The 23,413-nt window shown below is 39.1% G+C and overlaps 1 protein-coding gene across 5 annotated transcripts in view; it reads left to right on the top strand.

Moving 5' to 3' along the window:
* The window catches only part of LOC126291656 (nuclear RNA export factor 1-like), a 190,704-nt gene extending 167,496 nt beyond the window's left edge, over positions 1-23,208 (top strand). For 2 of the 5 annotated variants that reach the window (XM_049985229.1, XM_049985227.1), the window contains 2 exons: positions 5,086-5,222; positions 10,574-18,576. In XM_049985229.1, the coding sequence (XP_049841186.1) occupies positions 5,086-5,222; positions 10,574-10,679 (243 nt within the window). In that variant the 3' untranslated portion in view covers positions 10,680-18,576. Of the gene's footprint in view, positions 1-5,085; positions 5,223-10,573; positions 18,577-22,264 lie in introns of those variants that run through there. The other 3 variants (XR_007551835.1, XR_007551834.1, XM_049985228.1) reach the window with 3 other exon arrangements.
* The last annotated feature ends 205 nt before the right edge of the window (positions 23,209-23,413 follow it).

The following is a 23,413-nucleotide window of genomic DNA, read 5'->3' as shown; positions in this document are numbered from 1 at the left end:
TGATTTTCATCCAATTGGTCCTCAACTAATACTCGCACTTTCCTTTCAACAACTGACAAACTGTGAAAATAGCTGGATCAAGACGCGGTCGTTGTAGGTGGTGAGAATGTTGAAACACACGAATGATCGGCAGACAGGTGTCAAGGAACCGGTCCAGTAACTTCAAAATATCAGCCCGGAGACCCTCGTCTGGTGCGTGAAACACCACCATATCACGAATCAATGAAGAGGCATAAGACTGCTTGCAGGCGATGTTGGTGCACCGGAATTTACAGTCGCGGGAGAGACCCGATAAGTCTGACTTGAGGACTTTCGACAAGAAAAGAAAGCCTGATAGGCAGAGGTGATGTTTTTTTGTGAGCCAAAGTACTCAAAAAGGCAGCCCTTAATGGGAGTAAATGAGAGATATCAAGGGGACTGCTCAGGGTTCAATTGTTGAATTAAACAATACACTTGTGGACTGACTGTCGCTAAAAAAAGAAAAGCCCAACTTCGATTTTCGTTGTGGATCCCATGTGCCAATAAATGTTGTTCCAGCTATTCGACGTAATTTGACCGTGGTTCGACATACCGGCGAAAGCCGGAAACTTCAGTGGAGCCACGTGTGACGTGTTCAGTTTACCTGCTATGGAATCGACCCTATGGGCTATTTCTTGCAACACTGGTGAGTGAGAGCGCCTGAACATTACCTGAATCTGCTGTAGAGTTTCCAACAAGGACTGAAGAAGCTCCTCAGAGGAGGCCATTCCATTCGAAAATGAATGATCCTCGTCACCAATAACTGTTGTGTCCTGTGGTCGGTAGGAAAGAACTAACAGTCAATTTGAACACACTTCATTACAATTAAAGGGAAAACGCCTTCTTGGCATACACTAAGTTTTAAATGCAGAAAAAAACCCACAACTCTGTGGTAGCAAAATAGATAAGACAATGGAAGAAAATACTGACGAAAACTACTCTACCAACTACAAAGTGCTACTGCAAGACTACAGTGAGTGAATACAAGGCTAGGGCTGCCGTAAGTACTAGCCGGAGCTGTTCCTAGGGGTTGGTAAACACTTCGTGTCTGACAGTCTAGGCATTGGCGAAGTGCTACATCAGTCATATGAGTTCCGATTGGTGGAACACTGTCACATATTGTCTGGTGAAGTAGTTCCATGTTTATTTTGAAAGTCTGGTACTGTTTCTGTCTGCTGGCAATGTTTCTCTCCGCACTGCAACCTGTCTTGCGTGTCATGTATGCGAGCCCTCTGACCATAAGGGGCTGCTATGACAGTTCCACTATGTGCTTAATAGCAGCACATTGTGCAGAGGAACTCTTAATTGGCAAACCTACACTCATGCTCATAAATTAAGGATAATTGCAGAATGTGGTGCAACACAATGTGGCACTACAGAAAACTGGCGCTAATAGCATAGCCACATAGGAAACACACACAACACATATTTGTAAGTCCACAGTATTGGTGACAAATTGAGAAAACCATCCCGAAACACATGTGCCACAAAACGCGACTGTTTTCTGTGCAGGTACCCTGACATCAATACGGATGTGATCACCACGTACACATACACAGGTCACACAATGTGTTGGCATATTCTGGATCAGGTGGTCGAGCAGCTGCTGGGATTTAGCCTCTCACTTTCGCACCAGTGTCTGTCGGAGCCCCTGAAGTGTCCTAGGGGTTTGAAGACATGCAGCGATATGTCGACCGAGAGCATCCCAGACGTGCTCAGTGGGGTGTAGGTCTGGAGAACAGGCAGGCCACTCCATTCGCCTGATATCTTCTGTTTCAAGTTACTCCTCCAAGATGGCAGCTCGGTGGGACCATGCGTTATCATCCATCAGGAGGTAGGTGGGACCCACTGCACCCCTGAAAAGGCACACCTACTGGTGCAAAATGACGTCCTGATACACCTGACCTGTTACAGTTCCTCTGTCAAAGACATGCAGGGGTGTATGTGCACCAATCATAATCCCACCCCACACCATCAAACCACGACCTCCATACAGGTTCCTTTCAAGGACATTAAGGGGTTGGTACCTGGTTCCTGGCTCACGCCAGATGAAAACCTGGTGAGAATCACTGTTCAGACTCTACCTGGACTCGTCCGTGAACATAACCTGGGAACACTGTTCCATTGACCATGTACTGTGTTCTTGACACCAGGCTTTATGGGCTCTCCTGTGACCAAGGGTCAGTGGAATGCACCTTGCAGGTCTCTGGACAAATAAATCATGTCTGTTCAGTCGTCTGTAGACTGTGTGTCTGGAGACAACTGTTCCAGTTCCTGCGGTAAGGTCCCGAGCAAGACTACCTGCAGTTCTCCGTGGCCATCTGCGGGCACTGATGGTGAGATATGGGTCTTCTTGTGGTGTTGTACACTATGGACGTCCCCTACTGTAGCAACTGGACATGTTTCCTGTCTGCTGTAATCATTGCTATAATCTTGAGATCACACTTTATGGCACACGGAGGGCCCGTGCTACGACTTGCTGTGTTTGACCAGCCTCCAGTCGTCCCAGCGTTCTACCCCTCATAACGTCATCAATATGTGTTCTTTGAGCTATTTTCAACATATGGTCACCATTAGCACGTCTGAAAATGTGTGCACACTTACTCGCTTCACCATACTCTGACATGCACCAACACAGCTCTGTGTATGTGGACTGCTGCCAGCGCCACCGTGCAACAACCGCAGGTCAGATGCACCGCATGGTCATACCCCAAGGTGATTTAAACCCGCAGACTGCACGTCAGAGCATTGTTTCACCATGTATCAGCATTATCCTTAATTTATTAGCATGAGTGTAGATCACTTAAATGCATTTTGACTTGTCACATGCCTCACATTTATCCACAAGATGGACATAAAAAATAACGGTTCTGACACTGATCACATCCTGAAGCAGCACGTTGGCCTTCAGAGAGGTTCCAAGCCCAACAAATACAATAAAACATTCAATGTTGCCTGGCTTCTTGCAGCATCCTCAGCAATATAAAAAAAGAAAAAGCATTGATAACAGCCTGGAAATATGAAGCTTTGAAAGCTAAACCAAGATCAGTTTCCAGAGAATCAATATAGTTCAATCTTACTTTAATAAACTATTTAAAGGAAGCACCACTTTCTCTAGCTAACTATTAGCTCCATTATCTTACTCAAAACTGCAGTTGAATAATAATACCAGCAGCTATGTTGAAGGCTGTCTGTCAAACTTGGGGAACACTCTGGCTCTGTGTTCTGTTGAACCTGCTGACTAATCTCCTATTTCATAAGTTCTGAGCAACTCTCCAAATTTCTTAGGCATTTACTGTTAGGCTGCAGAAGCATTGTCTTGTTTCTCACTCACAAGCATCCTCGCCAGTTCAGCTCCTCCACAATTCATAAACCATGGTCTAGTTAGCACTGTTTCCTAGCAGAATCACTTGTGGCCCAATTTTACAAACTGAATGATCAGAATAGATTATCTGAGATCACTGTAAACCATACAAATATTGGTACTGTGAACATTTCTTTAATGACTGTGCAGTTTGGAATGTCTTCTGGAAATCCTGATGGATTTGCTTCTGCTTTGGCAACTACAGTGGTCCCACCCTACACTTGAGGTATATAAAATTACTCACCCAAATGAAATCTGCACTGATTAATTACTCTGAGTAAGTATAGATTTGTTTTTGGAGAGGATCCGCCTTTTTATTTCATTTTTATTCCCTAGACATGTTTTGCTGAAGTTTGTGTCATCAGCAGGTTTTTTTGTTATCTTCTTGTTACCACATGCTGTGAATTTCCTGGATTTTATGTAGAAAATACTGCATTTTGGATTTGGCCTAACTGAATTGTACAGGTACTTCACTTTCCATCTGGTGGAACATACGTACTGAAAAATTAAGAATTAATTATTATGTGGCTAGTCTAATGTTCTCAACCATGGTAAGATTTTTGAAATAGCTATTCTGTTCTGTTTTTAAAAAAGAATTAAAAACACTGTCCTAGTCTCATTTAAAATACACTGTGTGCGATTCACAGTTCTATCAGATTTTGTCATTAGTTGGACAGTCACTTTTATGTAACATTTGCTAAAGAAAGTGTCAGATACTACATTTGAATTTGACACCTTGAAGTACATGTAATATTTGAGACTTTATGTTTTATGTATAGACAATTAGTAATACAAACTAAGTTTTAATTTTTTCGGCCATTCTTTTGTATAATTTGTTTCAAACAAATCCACAATACTCAAATTTCTGCACATAACAAAAAGTGGTTTACTGTCTGAACCTCGCCTTGGACCCATGTTGGATCTTTGGCAGTGATACAGTTCACCAGCTCCCTCTTCATGCACCAACAGTCTTTGGAAAATTTCAAAGTCTGATAGTTGCTTAGTTGCATCATCAATCAGCATAGTTTCCTTGTCTGTCAATATCACTGTCAATGTCAGAGTCAACAGTATAGCTATGAAAAATGTCTTTTGCTGTTTAAGGGTTATACTTAGCTGTAGAAATTGGTGGATTGCTAAGTCAGTAGTTTTATTGAAACTCCTTGCTTCCTCCGTTATATTTCTAGGCATATGTGATGGGGAGGGCCTATTTATGGTAGCACTGGATGCCACAGTGTAGGTGTAACTGTAAGATTATCCACATGCACTTTGTTGAGCTGTACATCAATCAGCACACATGCATGTTACCCATCCTGATAGGTGTACAATATTCACCAACACCACAACTAATGTCAAATTTGAGATTCTGAGGGGCTTTAGCAGTACTACCGCATGTGGCTACTGCAGCTTTCATTATTAGTTGAGGGTGCACAAGATATATATTTTTGAAAATTTGTGTCAATATTTTATATATTTTACAATATTTCCAAGAAAGAAATTTTTGATGGGGTAAAAGTCTTGCATTTATTACACTGTTTACTAATTTTGAATGAGCATTGTTTATAGTAAGTTTCTTACATTTATTTACTTCTGTTCATTTGTTCCATGCCATTGAAGATTCTCTTCAAGCTGGGATATTTTGAACATGATGTATGACTAACTGAACGTCTAACTGTGTTATCAGAAGATATGTGTGTTTTTTACAGGAGGCATTCAGGTTTGTAAGACCATCTAAAAAAATAAAGAAAAACCGATGGATGCCTAATTTGTCAGAATGTGAGAAGGAGTCCATGGCCGAAATGGTTCAGCAACTGACTAGTATGTCAGCTCCATGGTCACGAAAGTACGTACCATTAATTTACATCATATTATGTATAACTCATTGACAGTGGGGGAAATATTATGACAAATACACTATTTTCTGCCTCTGTTGACAAAGTTGTTGATACGCACCCCTACAGTGGCGGTGCAGTGGTTTGGAGGCAGCCTGTTCAGATCAAGGTATCTTTGTGAGTGATTGCAGATGGACAGAGACACAAAGTTTCTGTTTTGCTATTGTCATCAAAAACACAAACATTACACTGGGCTAGATATGTACTCATTGTACAGGTTACATGTAAGCCACAGTGTCTTTCAGTGGAAAGTCTTGCACCAGGCAGAGAAAGTAAGCTTGAATATTCAACAAACAAGTAAAACACTTAAGAAATGTTTATATTCTCTGTATTACTTTGATAAGCACAAAGTTGGGATATAGGGTGACAGATGATTTTTATTTTATTATTTTTTCTGGCCATAAGACTTTCACATAAAATTAACATCTTTCCCAATATACCTAACATATGCTGTTATTGTAAGCTACCTAAAGTAAGCACTTCACATTAGATGTCATACACTATTTGCCTTCAAGTAAGAAAGGAAAACATCATCAGTCTTTCAGATGAGTTTGTTTGGCAAAAAATATTAAAGTGTTATATAGCATGGTTTTTTTTCTGTTGGAGAGGGTGCGGGTGGGGGCACTCACATTCTAAACGAAGCCTGTCTCCCATGTTATTCAGTCTGTACATTGAGCGAGCAGAAAAGGAACCAAGGAGAAATTTGGAAAGTGTATTTAAGTTCAGAGACAAGAAATAAAAACTTAACAATTTGCTGATGATGTTGTAATTCATATCAATATCTTAAATATTATACAATATTTGCAAGGAATAAATTTTGATGAAGTAAAAGTTTTGCATTTATAACAGTGTTTACTAATTTGGGATGAGCATTGCTTATAGTATGTAAGTTTCTTACATTTATGTAATTCTCTTAATTCATTCAACATCCTAGTAGATTCTCCTTCAGTGTGGGGCATGTAGCACATGATGTATTTCTAAAGGAATAGCAAAGGACTCAGAAGGGGAATTGAATGGAATGGATAAAGAGGTTACACTATGAACATAAATCATAGTAAAAAGAGTGTGATGTTCTCACGTTAAGTCTTGCTGTGCTCACCTGACTAGAGTTGGGAATAAGATGAGTTGTGCTATTAGGGCACCAAATTGACTTATGACAGCTGAAGTAGAGATGATATAAAATTTCGACTTGCAATAGTAAGAAATGCATTCACATAAGTGTTTGGAGCGCAGCCTAATATGGAAGTGATACATAGCCAATAAAGAGTGCAGACGAGAATGGAATAAAAGCTGGTTTTACAAAACAATGCTGAAGATTAAATGGGCAGATTTTGGAAAGGGAAAGAAGTGTGTGTGTGTGTGTGTGTGTGTGTGTGTGTGTGTGTGTGTGTGTGTGTGAGAGAGAGAGAGAGAGAGAGAGAGAGAGAGAGAGAGAGAGTATGTTCATAACTGCAGAGGTAAACTAAGGCTTCACCACTGTAAGCAAATTCAAGAGTATGTAGGTTGCTGGTGTTATGCAGAGATGAAAACCCTTGCACATGTCACTGAATTAAAAAACATATTTTCTGTGAAGTGTAAATTGCTTTGTCAAGATTAACTGTAGCCTAATGATACTTAACACCCAAAGTATTTAGCACTAGTGCTATTTTACATTCATAGATGTTCTTTTCAAATGAGTTTACCAATGTTAAATATTTTATGGAATTCATAGATTAGGCTTTAAACTTGTATTATGGGATACGATGTCCAGCTACGGTAGGTAGAGCAGAGAGGTCAACACACAGCCTCCTGACATGCTTGTTTAATGCGGTCAAGAGCTCTCCCTCAGATGGCCTGGACTGTGGCATCTAAGAGTAATAAGACAAGGGTGTTAACGGCATTAGTATTGAGACTGGTGGGCAAAGGTTTCAGATTATGTAAAAGTTGCATAGGATGCATAAAATGAATTTGTATGTCGAAGAAATTTTCAGATCAGTATTCAACACAATTTATACAGATGAATATCCTTGCTGAGTTAGTAACTAATTCTGGAACTGGGTGAAAGAACAACTGTAAAGTGTTTTATGTTTCTACTGTGAGTCTGGAACACTACCAGCAAGATTTTTTAAGTAAAATAGTGGCCAAAAGGGAAATGCGAAAGAACATCATTATTAGCAGCAGTCCTGAATCATGTGGTATTAAACTTTGTTAAATGTTAAGAATAAACATCATTTAGAAGCTGTTTCTGGATTTAGGAAAGAATAAAGATTGACACTATGAACTATGTTGAAAAGAAAAGAATCCAGGTGCACAGAGAAAACATTCCTTGGTGTAGGAAAGGCTTTCGATGGAGGATAGTTGAAGGTACAGGCTGTTTCTGAATAATTGGTCTTATTATACAAGACTTTATCTTCTGCTTGAATGAAGATAGAAACTTGGAGGAAATTTTAACTTAGGCATCAAAACTAAAAGTTTACCTTGACCTGAATTATTAGTTGCCTATTTGTGTGGTTGGCGGTTGAGATCTGGCTGGTGCTGGCTAGCTCCCAGTTCAGCCCTCAATGTGTGTCGAGCCGAAACAGGAAGAGGTTTTGCATTTTGTGTTTCAACACATGCAATTTAGTTACAACTGGGCAGCACTGCTCCTCCTGCATTGTAAGGGATGTATAGATCTTGCATGGGATCATTGGCTTCCGTGGTTTGGTATTTCATATTTATTTTTTACTAGCTTTTTTCCCCATGGCTTCGACAGCTTCTCATGTAATTCACACATCACCTACTCCTCCCCCCACTCTACTCCATCCCGTCCTTGTTATCATCCTCCTCCTCCTGCTCCTCATTTTCTACCCAACCACCTCCCTCTTTCCCTCATCTCTTTGTCAATAACTTGCCCCCCCGCCCCCCCGTTCATCTTCTCTCCCTTGCCTGACCACCTCCCCCTCCACCTCCCCCCCCCCCCACCCCCCACACAATCCCTGTCCTCTCTGCCCTTTCCTTCCTCTATCCATCTCAGACTTCCCCAAATGATACCCACCCCACCTGCAAAACTGGTCCACTAGCAGGCTGAAACCACTGCGATGACAGGCCTGTCATGCCTGGCAGCCTACATGTCTTGGGCCTTGAAATCCGATTTTTGTCCCGGATGTGTAGGCTGTCCTGCCAAGCAGGGCAATAATGCAGGACATCCTATACAGTTTGCCTGCATCTCCACACCTAATGGATCTCTGTGGTCATAGGCAGCACATTGCTGATACTTGTGAAGTTTGCTGTTTGTGTGTCAAATTTTGTTTAAATCAATACAAAGGTTTAGGAGGAGATCCTGGTGATTTATATAGAGTGTGTCTCCTACGAGTCTCTAGGGGCATTTTCTCTGGTGTTTTGGCAAATATTGGTAGTATCATTTTTTCAATGTGTAGCTGGAGTCAGCCCAGTAAATAGTGATCATCAAGTCATGCAGCACCCGTTGCATATGAAAAGCGTCGATCTGCTTCCTGCTATGAGCAAAATTATTTTTAAAGCAGAATTTTATGTGCCCATTCAATTGAGTGGTCCCAAATTAGTGTAGTGCAGCATTTGTTTTGTCATTATTTATTAACAGGGACAGTAAAACGGAAAGAATAATTGGTAGTCCAGTAATGACTGAACAGTGCTGCTACATAGCAGAAGCAGTCAACACATGCCTGGGCAATGCTGTCATTCCTATAATACTGGTTATTCATCATGTTTTACTGTTCTTGTTAATACAGATCAATAAAACAAATATCACAGTAGACTAATTTGGTACTGCTCAGTCAAATTTCCTATGTAAAATTCCATTTTAAAAATCATTTTTTTCAAACCCTGAAACAAACTGTCCCTCTTAATACAGATCAATAAAACAAATATCGCAGTAGACTAATGTGGGACCTCTCAATCAAATGGGTATGTAAAACACCATTTTAAAAATCATTTTTCTCATACCGAGAAACAATCCAACACGCTCCATCAACACTGGGAAAGAATAAAGGTATTGTACAATCTGAAATTGGACAGAATCAGGGTTGAAAGTGCGCAAAATTAATGTCAGAGGGATATCGGAAACAATGAGTACAGTGCTTTCAATAGACCTAACTGTGAGAAAGCTTTATGTAAGCTATGTGTTGAAAGTGATAAAGTGAATACCTAATCAGTGTTTGGACCATTTTATGCAGATCTATCTGATTTTATGCACCGCAAATGAGGCAGCATACAAATGAGGCAGCATACAAATGAGGCAGCAATCTATGTAGTTTTAACCTGATGGATCTTGCATGGCTAGTGAAAGAGTTTCCTTGCAAAGGTTATAATATACTAAGAAGTATTCCACATGAAATGTGTGAAAACATACCTAAGAAGAACCATAAATTAAAAGGGGGTGGGAGATCTCATGACAAGATAAGTCACTGGCACTCAAAAACGCTTTGGGAATATGAAAAGTGAAGTATTAATATAGTAAGAAAGGTTCTGGTAGATTGTAAATATTTTGGAATAAAGGAGCCCAGTCACCACATAGTAGAAGCAGCGGTGAGTTGTCAACAGGAAGACACAAAAGAGAGAGAAAAAAACACACACACACACAACTGCATTCTTACGCGTTTTGCTGCCTGAAGACACGATGCCGAAATTGCATTTGAAAGGCAATCTCAGTAATGTGTGTTCAGCCGGCACACACACACACACACACACACACACACACACACACACACACACACACACACACAGAGAGAGAGAGAGAGAGAGAGAGAGAGAGAGAGAGAGAGAGAGAGAGAGTGAGTTAGTTATGTGTGTGTACACACTTTAACTCGACAGAAAGGTGAAATGTGACAAGGTGTTTCTGTGGCTGTTGATGTTTCAGTACTTCAGTTATTTGTTGAATGGTCTCCTTTACTCCTAAACATTTACACAAGTGAAGAAGTGAAGCATTTATTATTGCCCATTCACCAGGTGGAGCACTTTCCAACTTCAGCTTAACATCTTAGTGGTGGAAGCCAATCACTAGACAGAGTGCATTGCCTTAGGGAAGAACTACATTGAAAAGTCAGTATGTTTTTACCTAGAAACACAATTTCCCTGCAAATCTGAGAACTTTTCACCTTGCCCTCTTATGACTGATGAGGAATGAGTGCTATGCTTCATTCCAATGTGGCAGCTACGAATATTACTTGCTCCATTTTGCATTTAGCCATTATTGAGTATGTCTGTTGAAATTTAATTTTGACCTGCTTTCATCATGTAGCGACTTTGATGTTATTCGTCTTGTTTGGATTTGCTTGACTTTAGAAAGTAATCCTTCCTGTTTTCTCAGATGCCTGGAGGATACTGATTGGGATTTGAAGGAAGCCCTCGAAATTTTTGTGGAACTTTATGAGACGAGCAAAATTCCAAAATCAGCATTCATCAACTCAATATAAGACAGAAAATTACTCAGCTCTACAAAAAAAATCATAGTGCTGTGTGCATGTGTTGTTGACTATACAACGAAAGCAAGTACCTGTAAATAAACATTGTTGTGACTGTGAGTGGCATGCAGAAATTTGGGTGTTGGGTGGCAGTTATGTGTGGCATACACACTCTAAATACAACCATTCCAGTGTGGGTTTTACACTAAGCTGTCTGTATGCTTGTAATTTTCAATAATGGGTAAATTAGGAAAAAGAGGTGCACACTTGGTCTGTAATGGTGAGTCCTTAAGATACAACTCTTTAGGAAAACATAATTTCACAAATCTGGCATGTAATGTGGAAGTGGCAAGTGTGAACATTGATCGGTTCTTTTACTCACATTCCTAGTATATGAATGTGTGTGTAACATATTCCAGTGTTCTCATCTCAAGTTTGTAAGAATATATTTGGGAAATCCTTTTAAAAAAATTGCTTTCCCAGTTTTCTTTAGTTATGTTTGTGCTGTACTCACGGAGCAGAGAGATAATTTTGCGAATAAAGTTCACTTAACACCAATGAACCGAAACACTGACCACTGTCCTGCATGAAATCAAATACTGCCTGGTGGTGGTGCAGACACATGACATGGTAAGAAATGTACAAAGTGTATATAAGGCGTGATCAGAAAGCAATGGGAATTTTTTTTTTTCTTACAGAATCTTTATTTATTCGTGAACATCAACATTGTCTCTTTGAAGGTAAACCTCCTCAGATACAATACACTTGTAGCAGCACTTTTATCAATCCTGGAAGCACTTCAGGAACTCACTTTTTGTTATGGTGTTTAGCTGCTTCAGTGATTGTGTTTTTGTCTCATCAATAGTGGCAAAATGATGTCCTGTTATGGTTCTTTTCAGCCTCAGGAATAGAAAGAAGTCACAAGGAACCATGTCTGGCAAATGCAGTGGCTAAAGCAATGTAACAGTTTTGTTTTCTTCCAAGAAAATCATAAACAAACATTGAGGTGTGAATGGGAGCATTACTGTGATGTAATTTCCTCAAATTGTTTTGCAAAATTCTCATTGTTTTTTTTAAATTGCTACAAGCAAATGGCACATAACTTGCACATAGTATTCCTTATTGATCATACAGCCATAAGACAGTAACTCCTGATGCACTGTCCATTTGTAATGGAAGAAAACTGTGAAGAGAACGTTCACATGTGATCGAACTTGTCGAATTGTTTTCAGTCTTGGCTCTTCGGGCAGTTTCCATTGGCACAACTGAGCCTCGATTTAGGTGTCACACCTCTACAGCCATGTTTAGTCACCAGTTATAGCCTTTGTTAGTTCTGGATCATTGTCAGACTCATTGACCAAGTCCTGAGCAATGTCTATGCAACATTGTTTTTGGTCAAAATTCAACAATTTCACAAAAAAAACTTTGCTCTACATGTTTCATGCCCAAAAAATCTTAAAAATTGCTTTACATGAGTCAAAGGATATGCCGACATCATCAGCAACCTCTCTGATTGTGATTTTCCAGAATATTCTTTACTTTGTCCATATTGTCACCAGTAATTGAAGTGTTAGGGCGTCCAGGCTGATCGTTGCCTTCAACGTCATTTCGACCCTCTTTGAAATGTTTATACCACCTGTAAACTATTGTCTTACTCGTAGTAGATTTGCCAAAAGCCACAGTCAACATTTTGAATGTGGCCTTGCAGTTTATTCCTTTTTTCGAGCAAATTGTACTGCAAGTTTTAGATGTACTAATGCAATAGCCCCAAACTTAAAAATCTTATACAGCTGCTCACTTGACAAAAGATCCATACTCAAAGACTAGAAAGTTGCACAGATCACACCAATATTCAAATAAGCTAATAGGAATAATCTGCTAAATTACAGGCCCATATCATTAATTTCGATATGCAGTAGAATTTTGGAACATATATTGTGTGTTCAAACACTATGAATTAACTCAAAGAAAACAGTCTATTGACACAAAGTCAGCACAGATTTAGGAAATATTGTTCTTATGAAACACAACTAGCTCTTTACACACATGAAGTTTTGAGTGCTATTGACAAGGGATTTAAAATTGATTCCGTATTTCTACTTTTGACACTGTACCACAAAAGTGGCTTGTAGTGAAATAATGTGCTTATGGAGTATTGTCTCAGTTATGTGACCTGATTCATGATTTGCTCTAAGAGTGGTCACAGTTCATATTAATTGGCAGAAAGTCATAGAATAAAACAGAAGTTATTTCAGGTGTTTCCCAAGGTAGTGTTATAGACCCTCTGATGTTTTTTATCTATATAAATGATTTAGGAAAAATCTGAGCAGCCATCTCAGGTTGCTTGCAGATGGTGGTGGTAGTTGTTGGGATGTTTAAGGGGGACTAAACAGCTAAGGTAATCAGTCCCTGCTTGCAGATGATACTACTAACGATTATCATCTAGTATATTTGCAGATGATACTATTGATTATCATCTAGTAAAGTCATCAGGCGATCAAAACAAATTGCAAAATGATTTATAAAAGATATGTGTATGCAACTGACCCTAAATAATGAAAAGTGTGAGGTCATCCACATGAATGCTAAGAGTACTCTGTTAAACTTCCGGTTGCACGATAAATCGGTCAAATGTAAAGGTAATAAATTCAACTAAATACCTAGGGATTACGCTTATGAACAACTTAAATAGGAAAGAACACATACAAAATGTTGTGGGGAAGGCAAACCAAAGACTGCGTTTTCTTGGCAGAACACTTAGAAAATGTTACAGATCTAAAGAGATTGCCTCCACTACACTTGTCAGTTCTCTTTTAGAGTACTGCTGCAGGGTCTGAGATCCTTACCAGATAGGATTAATGGAGGACATCGAGAAAGTTCAAAGAAGAGCAGCACATTTTGTATTATCGCGAAATAAGGGAGAGAATGTCACTGACGTGATAGAGTGTTTGGGCTCGACATCATTAAAACAAAGATGTTTTTTGTTATGTTGGAATCTTCTCACAAAATTTCAATCACCAACTTTGTCCTCCGAATGCAAAAAAATTTTGCTGATGCCAACCTACATAGGGAGAAACAATCATTGTAATAAAATAAGAGAAATCAGAGATCACACAGAAAGATAGAGGGGTTCCTCACCCCTCTTCTTCTTCTTCTTCTTCTTCTTCTTCTTCTTCCGGCGCACTGCTCGAGATTGGAATAATAGAGAATTAGTGTGAAGGTGGTTCTATGAACCCTCTGCCGCGAACTTAAGTGTCATTTGCAGGTAATTGATGTAGATGTAGATGCAGATCCATCTTTTTCGAAAGTAAAAGTTCGCTGGGCACTCAAAAGTACATATAACCTTTTTAACTGACAACAATAAACTGAAAATTCAAAACAGCTGAAAATGCATAGATACATCAGGAACACATGTAGCAACAAGATAAAAAAGAATTTGAAAATAGGATGTATAAAGCCTGTGAAATTAAAAGATTCCCATTGCTTTTTGATCATATCTTGTAAGTGGAACAGAGCTGAATGGGGAGATATACACACATAAGCAACTTTAACAAAGCACAGGTTGTTATGGCCAGGCACCTTCTAATGAGCGTAACAGAAACAGAAAAGCTGTTTGCTTGCTACTGTTGTGAGCCTGTGTGGACAGTGGTTGAATGACAGTGAAATGAGGAGTAGGTGAAAAACTGTAGGATGTGTGTGCCCCATTTCAGAACGTGGAGGTCAGAAGTTTGCCCACCTCTGTAAAACAGGACAGGCTGCAATCTGTGGGAGATCTGATGATCGAGTTCAGTGCTGGAGCAGGCACAAGTGGTTCGGAACATTCTGTTCAGTGCACATTGTCAAATATGAACCTCTGCAGCAGACGACGTCTCCATATTTACCTGATGATTACAGTGGGAACGGGCCATCAAGATTGAACAGTTGTAAACAAAAGCTTTTTATTTCCAGACAGAGAGCGCAGTACCGATGTGTAAGATTTTAGACTAGCTGGTCAAATAATACCTGGACCATAAACCGATAAACATTCTAAGACAAAAAGGAAAGAAACGCACCATGAAAGAATTATCTGAATGGGGTGGAAATTGGTAAAAGTGATGTTCATGTACAGACAAACAAACAATTACAATTTCAGAAAAATTTGATGATTTATTTTGTAGGGAGAACATCACAAACCAACAAGTCAATAATGTATTGGCCCACATCTTACCCTTATGCAAGCAGTTATTTTGGCTTGGCTTTGATTGGCAGAGTTGGTTGATGTCCTCCTGAGGGTTATAGTGTCAAATTCTGTCCAATTGACATGTCAGACCATCAAAATCCTGAGGTGGTTGGAGGGCCCTGCCCTTAATGCTCAGAAAGTTCTCATTGGAGAAGGACCTGTTGTCCTTGCTGACCAAGAAAGTGTTTGGCAAGCATGAAGACGAGCAGTAAAATCTCTCACTGTGTTAGACAGGCATTATTTGCTGAAATATAAGCCCAGGGTGGCTTGCCAGGAAGGGCAGCAAAATATGGTGTAGAATCTCGTCAACATACTACTGTGCTATAAAAGTGCTACGGGTGATAACCAAAGGTGTCCTGCTACTGTGCACCCAGACCATCATTCCTTGTTGTCATCTCCAGACACATCTGCGCTGGTCATCAGGGCTCAGTTCGAACGGGGCTCATCACTGAAGACAATTCTCCTTTAGTCAATGGGATTCCAGGCCGAAGACTATCTGGAGATGCCCTGGATAATGGTGAGGTACCAACCTCACTGTTGCCTGCCATACATTTCTTTCCATTGCAGGACACCTGTGGTTGTCACCCGGGGGACAATATTCTGTGCCCCATTTTGTTGTCATTCATGGCAAGCTATCCTAGGCTTATATTCCAGGAAGACAATGCCTGTCTACACAGGGTGGGAGTTTCCACTGCATGTCTTTGAACTTGCTAAGCCCTGCCTTGGCCAGATTTCTCCCTAATTAGACATGGGCAAAACTGTTCTTTTTCAGAGGTTGGATCAGAACTGGCCATTCACTGGAATGAAATAGTTCTGGGTACATTGCCTTTTTAATTCAGTATTTTTTATCTGATTTGGCCGTATTTTGAAAGAACATATAAAGAGGAGCAATAACTGTGTTACATCCCTAGTAATTTTCAGATACAACAGTTTTAAAATCCATCTGCTGCAAAAGTTATAAATATTAAAACAAAATAATAAATATTTTTTATCAAGTGGAAAAATTTTAAGAATGAAGACTGATTCTTGTTATATTTTGATATTTTTACTGGAAAAAATACTATATAAGCATTATAACAACTGTAATTGAAGTGTATCTGCATTTTCCTGGTTGTGACTTGCTAGAAGTTGACTAATAGTTTCACTGTACTCCTGCCAGATTGAAGAAGTCTCCTGTGTAATGGTGGTAACTGGTTGAGACATGAAATCTGTTTTTTCTTACTGAACAACCAACACTTTCATTTCTGCAACAGCCATCATGTTGAAGTTCTGAAATGTTTTGTCATCTGAAAATCCTTGCCTTTGAATCGGGAGTCAAGTAATGTTGCCTGGCTGACCACTTCGTTGCTGGAAATAACACCAAACCACTCTGGTAACCCTTAAGTAAATTATCAACCAGTGAGTTTGTTTCTTGAGGATACTCTTTTTTTGTTGCTATTTCATTAATCTTGGCAAGATATTCATTATTGAAACTGAGACTGTTTCTTGTGAGGGCACCTCTTCGGTTACGTCATCAAAAATGTTCAGAATCTGTAAACCCTGTTGCATTATCTCCGAGCCCGTATCTTTTAAGTTTAAGGTGACAGATTTTCCACCTAAAATAGCGAGGTAAGACATTATGAGATTTTTATTTAAAGTGAATCTTTTCAACATTTTGTAAGTAGCTCCATCTGGTTGGTGACATCTTGTTTTAATTTCAGTTAGTCTTTTTTTTTTAATTTTCTTACATTTCAGAAAGTTTGCTTGAAGCAAAGGGTTTCTCCATAAGAAACACAAAAACTCATTTGAACTCATCAACAGGCGTCTGTATGGACTTCTGAATTTGTGTTGTGCACTGGGATTTAAAGAATGTGCAAAGCATGGGTTATATGTAAATTTAAAAGCATGGCAGTGAATTTTATATTTCACACATTTTCTGTTATTATGGAAGTGATTTTAAAATTGATAGGCCTATTGTGTTTGGATAACAGGTATTATCCAGTTTGAGATGTTTTCTGCAATCTGTCTGTCTTCGAATTATGAGAACTCTAAAAGGTATGACTTTAGTTCACGCTTCTCAAACTAACGTTACTTGCACTCATCCATACATCAGATGTACAGCAGACTACCTTTTCGGTAGCCAAAAATTTTTAATTTACACTGTAAATCATTTTTTAAAACTGTACATCTAATGGCATACATTTACTTAATGTGAACGGCTTTATAATATTTAAAAAAATACTTATTGGTTATTGTAAATGAAAAGCACTTGAGGGTGAGGGCTCCACAAAGGAGATAAATCAGGACTTGGTCCAGAAACTGACAACACTGATTGGCTGGATAGTGCTTGAGACTCAGTTTGCCTTATTGGGAGGATACCTTCACCCGAGGTGGAAGCAGTGAGGGAGGATAATTCACGAGAAATAATTTCTCGAATTTCTGCATCTATTGATGACAATTTCGATGAGGTTTGTGACGACCCACATTGTTCCAGGGGTACTGAAGAATATCTCGATTTTATATGACTCTTCAGGTTTGATGACGAGCCAGATGCCATGACAATTATCTGCTGACAGTTAGGGGCATTTTCCTTTTTCTTCCATTTTTTTAAAATGGTACTCAACATCTCATAATTCTTCTAGGCGAAGGCAATGTGGATAACATATTGTTGTGTAGCACTGAAAGTACACTGGTAAAGGTAAAACATTTGCTATTAACGTAGCCATTCTACATTGTAAAAGCTTAAAGTAAGAACAAATATACATGCAGCACATACTATAATCAGAAGTTATAGAGTAGGATGTAGGAATTTGTGATCTGCGGAACCTAGACCGACAGTCGTGAAGTTTGTATCATAGACAAAAAGGTCTGAAACAATCGTGGTGATTAAGAAATTCGTGAAGACAAGCCTGACAATATTCGAGGATTTCACTGCAGGATAAAAATTTTGAATCGTGAGATACCCGAATTTGGGCTACACAGCATGTGAACAAGTGATGACAGGACAATAGTGCAGATAAAGACTGGAGAGAAACAGTGCAAATGAACTCTAAAGTCCGTGCTTTAGGGACTATGTTGTCCTCTCGTGCACAGCCATTATTTCTACCAGTGTGTTTGTATTTTTACTGTAGAACATAGTTGGCCATCACTTTCAACTCATTTCAACAAATTCCACCATATATTTCAGAATATCAACAATCATGTCTTTCTTCTAATGAACTTGGCTCAAGCCAAGTGTTCTCTCCAGTTCGCCGGCCGCGGTGGTCGTGCGGTTCTAGGTGGTTGTGCGGTTCTAGCGCTGCAGTCCGGAACCGCGGGACTGCTATGGTTGCAGGTTCGAATCCTGCCACGGGCATGGATGTGTGTGACATCCTTAGGTTAGTTAGGTTTAAGTAGTTCTAAGTTCTAGGGGACTGATGACCTAAGATGTTAAGTCCCATAGTGCTCAGAGCCATTTGAACTATTTTTCTCTCCAGTTCGCTAATATAGACTCAACTGTCCTAAGGCATCACAGAAGTAACAGATGAAAAGGTGGAGTAATGGCATACAAACACTTTGACTTATTACTGACCATGTTACTCGCATCCAATACTAATGAAGACAAACAAGACAAATACATGCTTGTCAATATCAAATCCCACTATATATATATATATATATATATATATATATATTAAAAAAAAATTGCCTAATCTGCGTCCTCTAAAGATCTTTGAAAGTAGGCAGGAGAGCCTGCTTCAAAATGGACCTTTCAGAATTTGATTTGACTCAGGATCGCACAAATAATGCTAGGAACACTGACATAAATACTTTGCCCCTTCAGTGTGAAATTCAATTGTGTAATTTCTTCTTCAAATTTCAGCTTGCACTTACCCATAATGCAGACTATAGTCAGGCCCCCAAACCAAAGAAATTCATGCCTGGAATATCAGCTCACAACATCATTACCAAACTAAGTCTGTTACATAATAAATATGCTCCCCCAAAGACAGGAAACCTGAAGGGAAAACCTGCACCTTGGCTAATGGAAGAGCTAAAACAGTCCACGAATGTCGGAGTCATTGCACATCAGACTCTCGAACGACCACCTAAACTTGAATATAAAATTGATTACATGCAGAAAGCAAACAGAGAGGAACGATAACCAAGATGTGTCAATACATTAATCTAAAACATAAAGACCAGATGCTCTATGGAAAAGCTTGTGTGATCTAGGGAAGAGTAAGCAAAGTAGAAGCTGCAGCTGATTTCATTGTCCCAACCAAGGAACTAAACCAGTACTTGACTTTAGAGTACGTCGTTGAACTGTAAACAAAATATGGACTTACTGATTACTTCACAGAGGTAAATGATGGTAACTGCAAAAAAATTCTTTCTTGAGCTGACAACACTGTCGAAAAATCCTTCAGCTCAGCATTTATTGTACAGGACAGCATTCCAGTCCAAATACTCAAGCTTATTGTTGATCCACTACTGCTCATAATAACTACTGCTCCCTAGACCTTGAAGCTCTTTCCTGGACAACACAGTAGATACCCTCAGTCCCATCAGAATAGAAGCACTAGAGATACAATTGCTAAGAAGAGTAGCTGGGTACATTCTGTCTGAGGGGAGAGTGAATGTAAACATCAGAAAAGAATTGAGAGTGAAAAACTTAAGCGAGCAGATTAAAGAATACAGAAACAACTAGAAGGGTTATGTCAAAAGAATGGGAGACATCAGATTACCAAAATTGTCGATAATTATTTCTCAATGCACAGCAGATATTTAAGAAGTCCAAGGAAAATCAACAACTTCAGCCAAGAAAGAGTAACAGGCAAATGCCTACTATTTGCAGAGAGCAGAAGAAGAAATATCATTTTAAAAATATTATGATTTTGTAAGTAACTGTGATTTTAATATGTTTTGTAATTACATCTGATTACATCTGGTCTGATGTAAGAGGACTCCTGAGGACATTAATCTGTTCAGGCTAAGTGAATAAATAAAAAAATAAACATATTATACAGGTTGTGACAGGATGAATGGTCAATGTTCTGGGATATGACAGGAATGACCAATTGAAGCAAAAAAAAAAAAAAAAAAAAAAAAAAAAAAAAAAAAAACTTCATGTGGACATATGCGCTCTTCTAAATGGTTTCCAAGATAGAACACATTTAATGTATATTGTTACTTATTTTCTTTATTATTCAGTACATTGTCATTGTTTACAATGTAGCATTAGCATAACAGTGCAGACAAATTTGAGACGAATTATTTGATGTAGGACACATGGTTTATCAGGTCAAGAAACTACCTCAAATTGGCTTACCTACAACTCAAACAAGTGCATTGCACAAGAATTTCCATATTTTCTCACCCTCTCCATGCAACCTAAAAGTCCTTGAGAAAAAATGAATAGGACCCTTTTAAAGGAAATTTAATGCAGTTTAACTTTGTACTGCTACAAATTTTCATTAGAGGTTGCAGATTTCATGTTATTCAAGAAAAAGGAGCTTTAAATATGTTTTGTCTCAGAAACTATTTGGAATAGGATATATGTCCATGTTTAGTTTCTTTGCTTCAAATGATCATTCCTGTCGTATCTCTGAATATTGACCATTAATCTTGAGACAACCTGTATACATGGACTATCATGTATGTTAAAATAACCATTACATTCAGTATCTCATCCATCAAAAGTAAAAAAAAAAAGGTGCAAAAAGGCTATTGACAAACCAACAAAAGCAACTATAGAGATAACAGACATAGAAGAAGGCATAATAGTACACCTAATAAGAACACTCACACAACAAAAAATCGAAGAGCAACAACACAACACAAGACAATGATGATTAGAGCAGGTCAACTGAGGATATAAAGAATTAAGAGCTGAACTCGGATGGAGAAGTGCTCAGTCATGAAAGCGAGTTGCAAGCTGTTTCGCTGTGCCCAGAACGCAGAGAACAGAGTGACACCTCAAATCATCCTGTGGTCTGCTCTGTGCTATTTTGGTTACGAGAGCTAGTTTCCTTCGTGGGGAGCAGTGAGCTAATGAGCTACCATGCAATCTGATCCCTGAGCCTGGGGAGCAGTGAGAGATCCTACGGTCCGATCGGTGAGAGTGGTGAGGAGCGCTGAGCTGTTGGGAGGGGCGTGATGCTTGGATCGCTTTGCAACAGGCTCCGACCACGCGGTGGCTGAAGGCCGCAGCATTTTATGATTGCTGACAACACATTATGAGTGCAATGCTAAGTCAAAGGATAAAAAGTAGGAACTTACTCAAAAGCATGTAAACATTTATTGAGCATCTGAAGTAAATTGATATTCTTTTGAAATGAAGAACAGACACATGCCAGAGGTGTTTTCTGCATTAATGTATCATTCTGAAGACCTTGACTTTTGTTTGCCTTGGTAGCTGTGTGGACATCGTGGTGAATTGAAGATGGAGGTTCCTAGGTTGGATTCCCAGAAAAGTTGAGTAATTTTTGTTCCAACCCACAGACTGGGTGTTATGTTGTGCTTTCATAATGCCATAATTAGTATTACTATCGAAATGGCTGAAGGGATACTGCCCAACAGCCAACAAATTGGAAAGAAACGGAGCGTTCTTTATTTTCTGTTTTCATAGATGAGAAAAACTTCATGTATTAATAGGGTTTGCAAATCCACATTGCCACATGGTCTATAACACGTTTTTTTGTAGCTTGGGAAACATTTTCTTAAGGATGTGATGTGGGACACCATTGCAGCAGCCCGCTGCAGAATTTTCTTCCCACTCATTACAGCCACCAGAAATGCATTTACTAATCAGATGAGCTACCATTCATTTTTTCCGAATCATCCATTATCCACTAAGAAGATCTGTCGCTTTGAATCAATTCAGGAGCAGAGTGCCCATCTCTATCCCTGATTGAGAACGTTTGGAGCATTTCTCTGTATGTGTACGTCACACCTACCAATTTCCATCCCATTCACATTATTCTTCCATGGTGCGTTGTTGTTGTTGTTGTTTTTTTTTTTTTTTTTTTTTTTTTTTTTTAATTATTATTATTATTATTATTATTATTATTATTATTATTAACTAGTTGTGATATTGCATACTGTTAATTATTTGTTCCTGTTTATAGTCAAAAATGTATTGGTAGTCTATTTGTGATTATTTTAGGTCAAAATCATTTTGTATTGACTTTTTGCAGCTGTCTTTTTTTAACTGCCAGTGTATATACTGATTAACAATTATATGTATACGCCATATTTGTTGACATGGAATAGCAGACTATACGGTCTATGGTCATTCCTGACCACAGACTTCCATCCTTGATGATCATATGTTTTTGTGAGTTCTGTTTTAAACTATCTCTGGCACTCAGCCATGATATAAGATGTAACCTGACAATTATGTCTATTATATTTCAAGTTTGTGATCGGGATCTTCTGACATAAGTTGCCATAATGATTACCAAATATTGGTTGAACGAACATGGGCAAGTTTATTGTGAAGTGGCATTATACTTATACAAATGCATGAATCACCAATGTCCAGCATTGTAAGTAACCTTCCAACTATCAGTTTTCAGAACATTTTTATGTATTTATCTGTCTGTTGTACATTGGGTTTATTGCATTGTTACAGCCCTCCAAGATAATGGTTCTGTGAAGCAAAACCGGTAGAGGAATAAATTTCTATTGGTACAGCTGGTGGTTTACAGTGCATTATTTCGAATGGAAATGTATCACCTGGTCAAAAGAATCACATTTCTCATTACACCACTTTCACAATCGTGTGCAGATACACCATTGTACAGGCAAATGGCTGCACAAAATCTGCACCATGCTACGGGTGGAGGTGGGGACAATATTACACTACAGGAGACATTCATCTAGGCTTCCATGGGATGAACAGAAGTAGTTGAAGGCACCACAACTGTGGACTACGTGAACATTGTTGCGGATAATACGCACCCTCCTGTATCTGATGTCTTTCCTGGCATCGCAGGCACGTTCCGGCAGGATTATTGTTCGTGTTTTGAGGCCAGAATTGTGCTATAGTGGTTTGAGGAGTCTACAGTGGTTTGAGGAGCAGGATAGTGAACTCGTGCTAACAACTCGGGCACCAAATTCGCCTGATCTGAACACAGTGGAACACATGTGGGGCAGTATGGGGCCCCAGCCCTGGCAACAAACTTCCAACATAGACATCTGGTGGCACATATCTCCAGCAACCTACCTGTGACTCATCGAATCTGTGCTGTACACAATTCCTGCCATACTGAATTTAAAGGTTGACCAATGATACTCTATTAACCCTAGTGATGCCTAGGCATTTTCCTTTACGTGCATCACCATGAGGAAAGGGGGGGGGGGGGGGGTATACCCTAAAAAGATGATTTCTTTAAAAAATTTGTTATTTGTTGTTGAATTATACTAACAACATACTTTTTAAAGAGGTGCTTGTGTGTAATCAGGGTCTAGAATCTGAAAATACCTTTTAGCACACTCTTAGCAATATCAACTCAGTTTCAATAATGTGTACTACCAACTTTATGACCAACATAAAAAATGCAAA

Source organism: Schistocerca gregaria, chromosome 9, assembly GCF_023897955.1.
Source record: "Schistocerca gregaria isolate iqSchGreg1 chromosome 9, iqSchGreg1.2, whole genome shotgun sequence".
Classification (NCBI taxonomy): Eukaryota; Metazoa; Arthropoda; class Insecta; order Orthoptera; family Acrididae; genus Schistocerca; species Schistocerca gregaria.
This window is presented reverse-complemented; position numbering and strand designations above follow the sequence as displayed.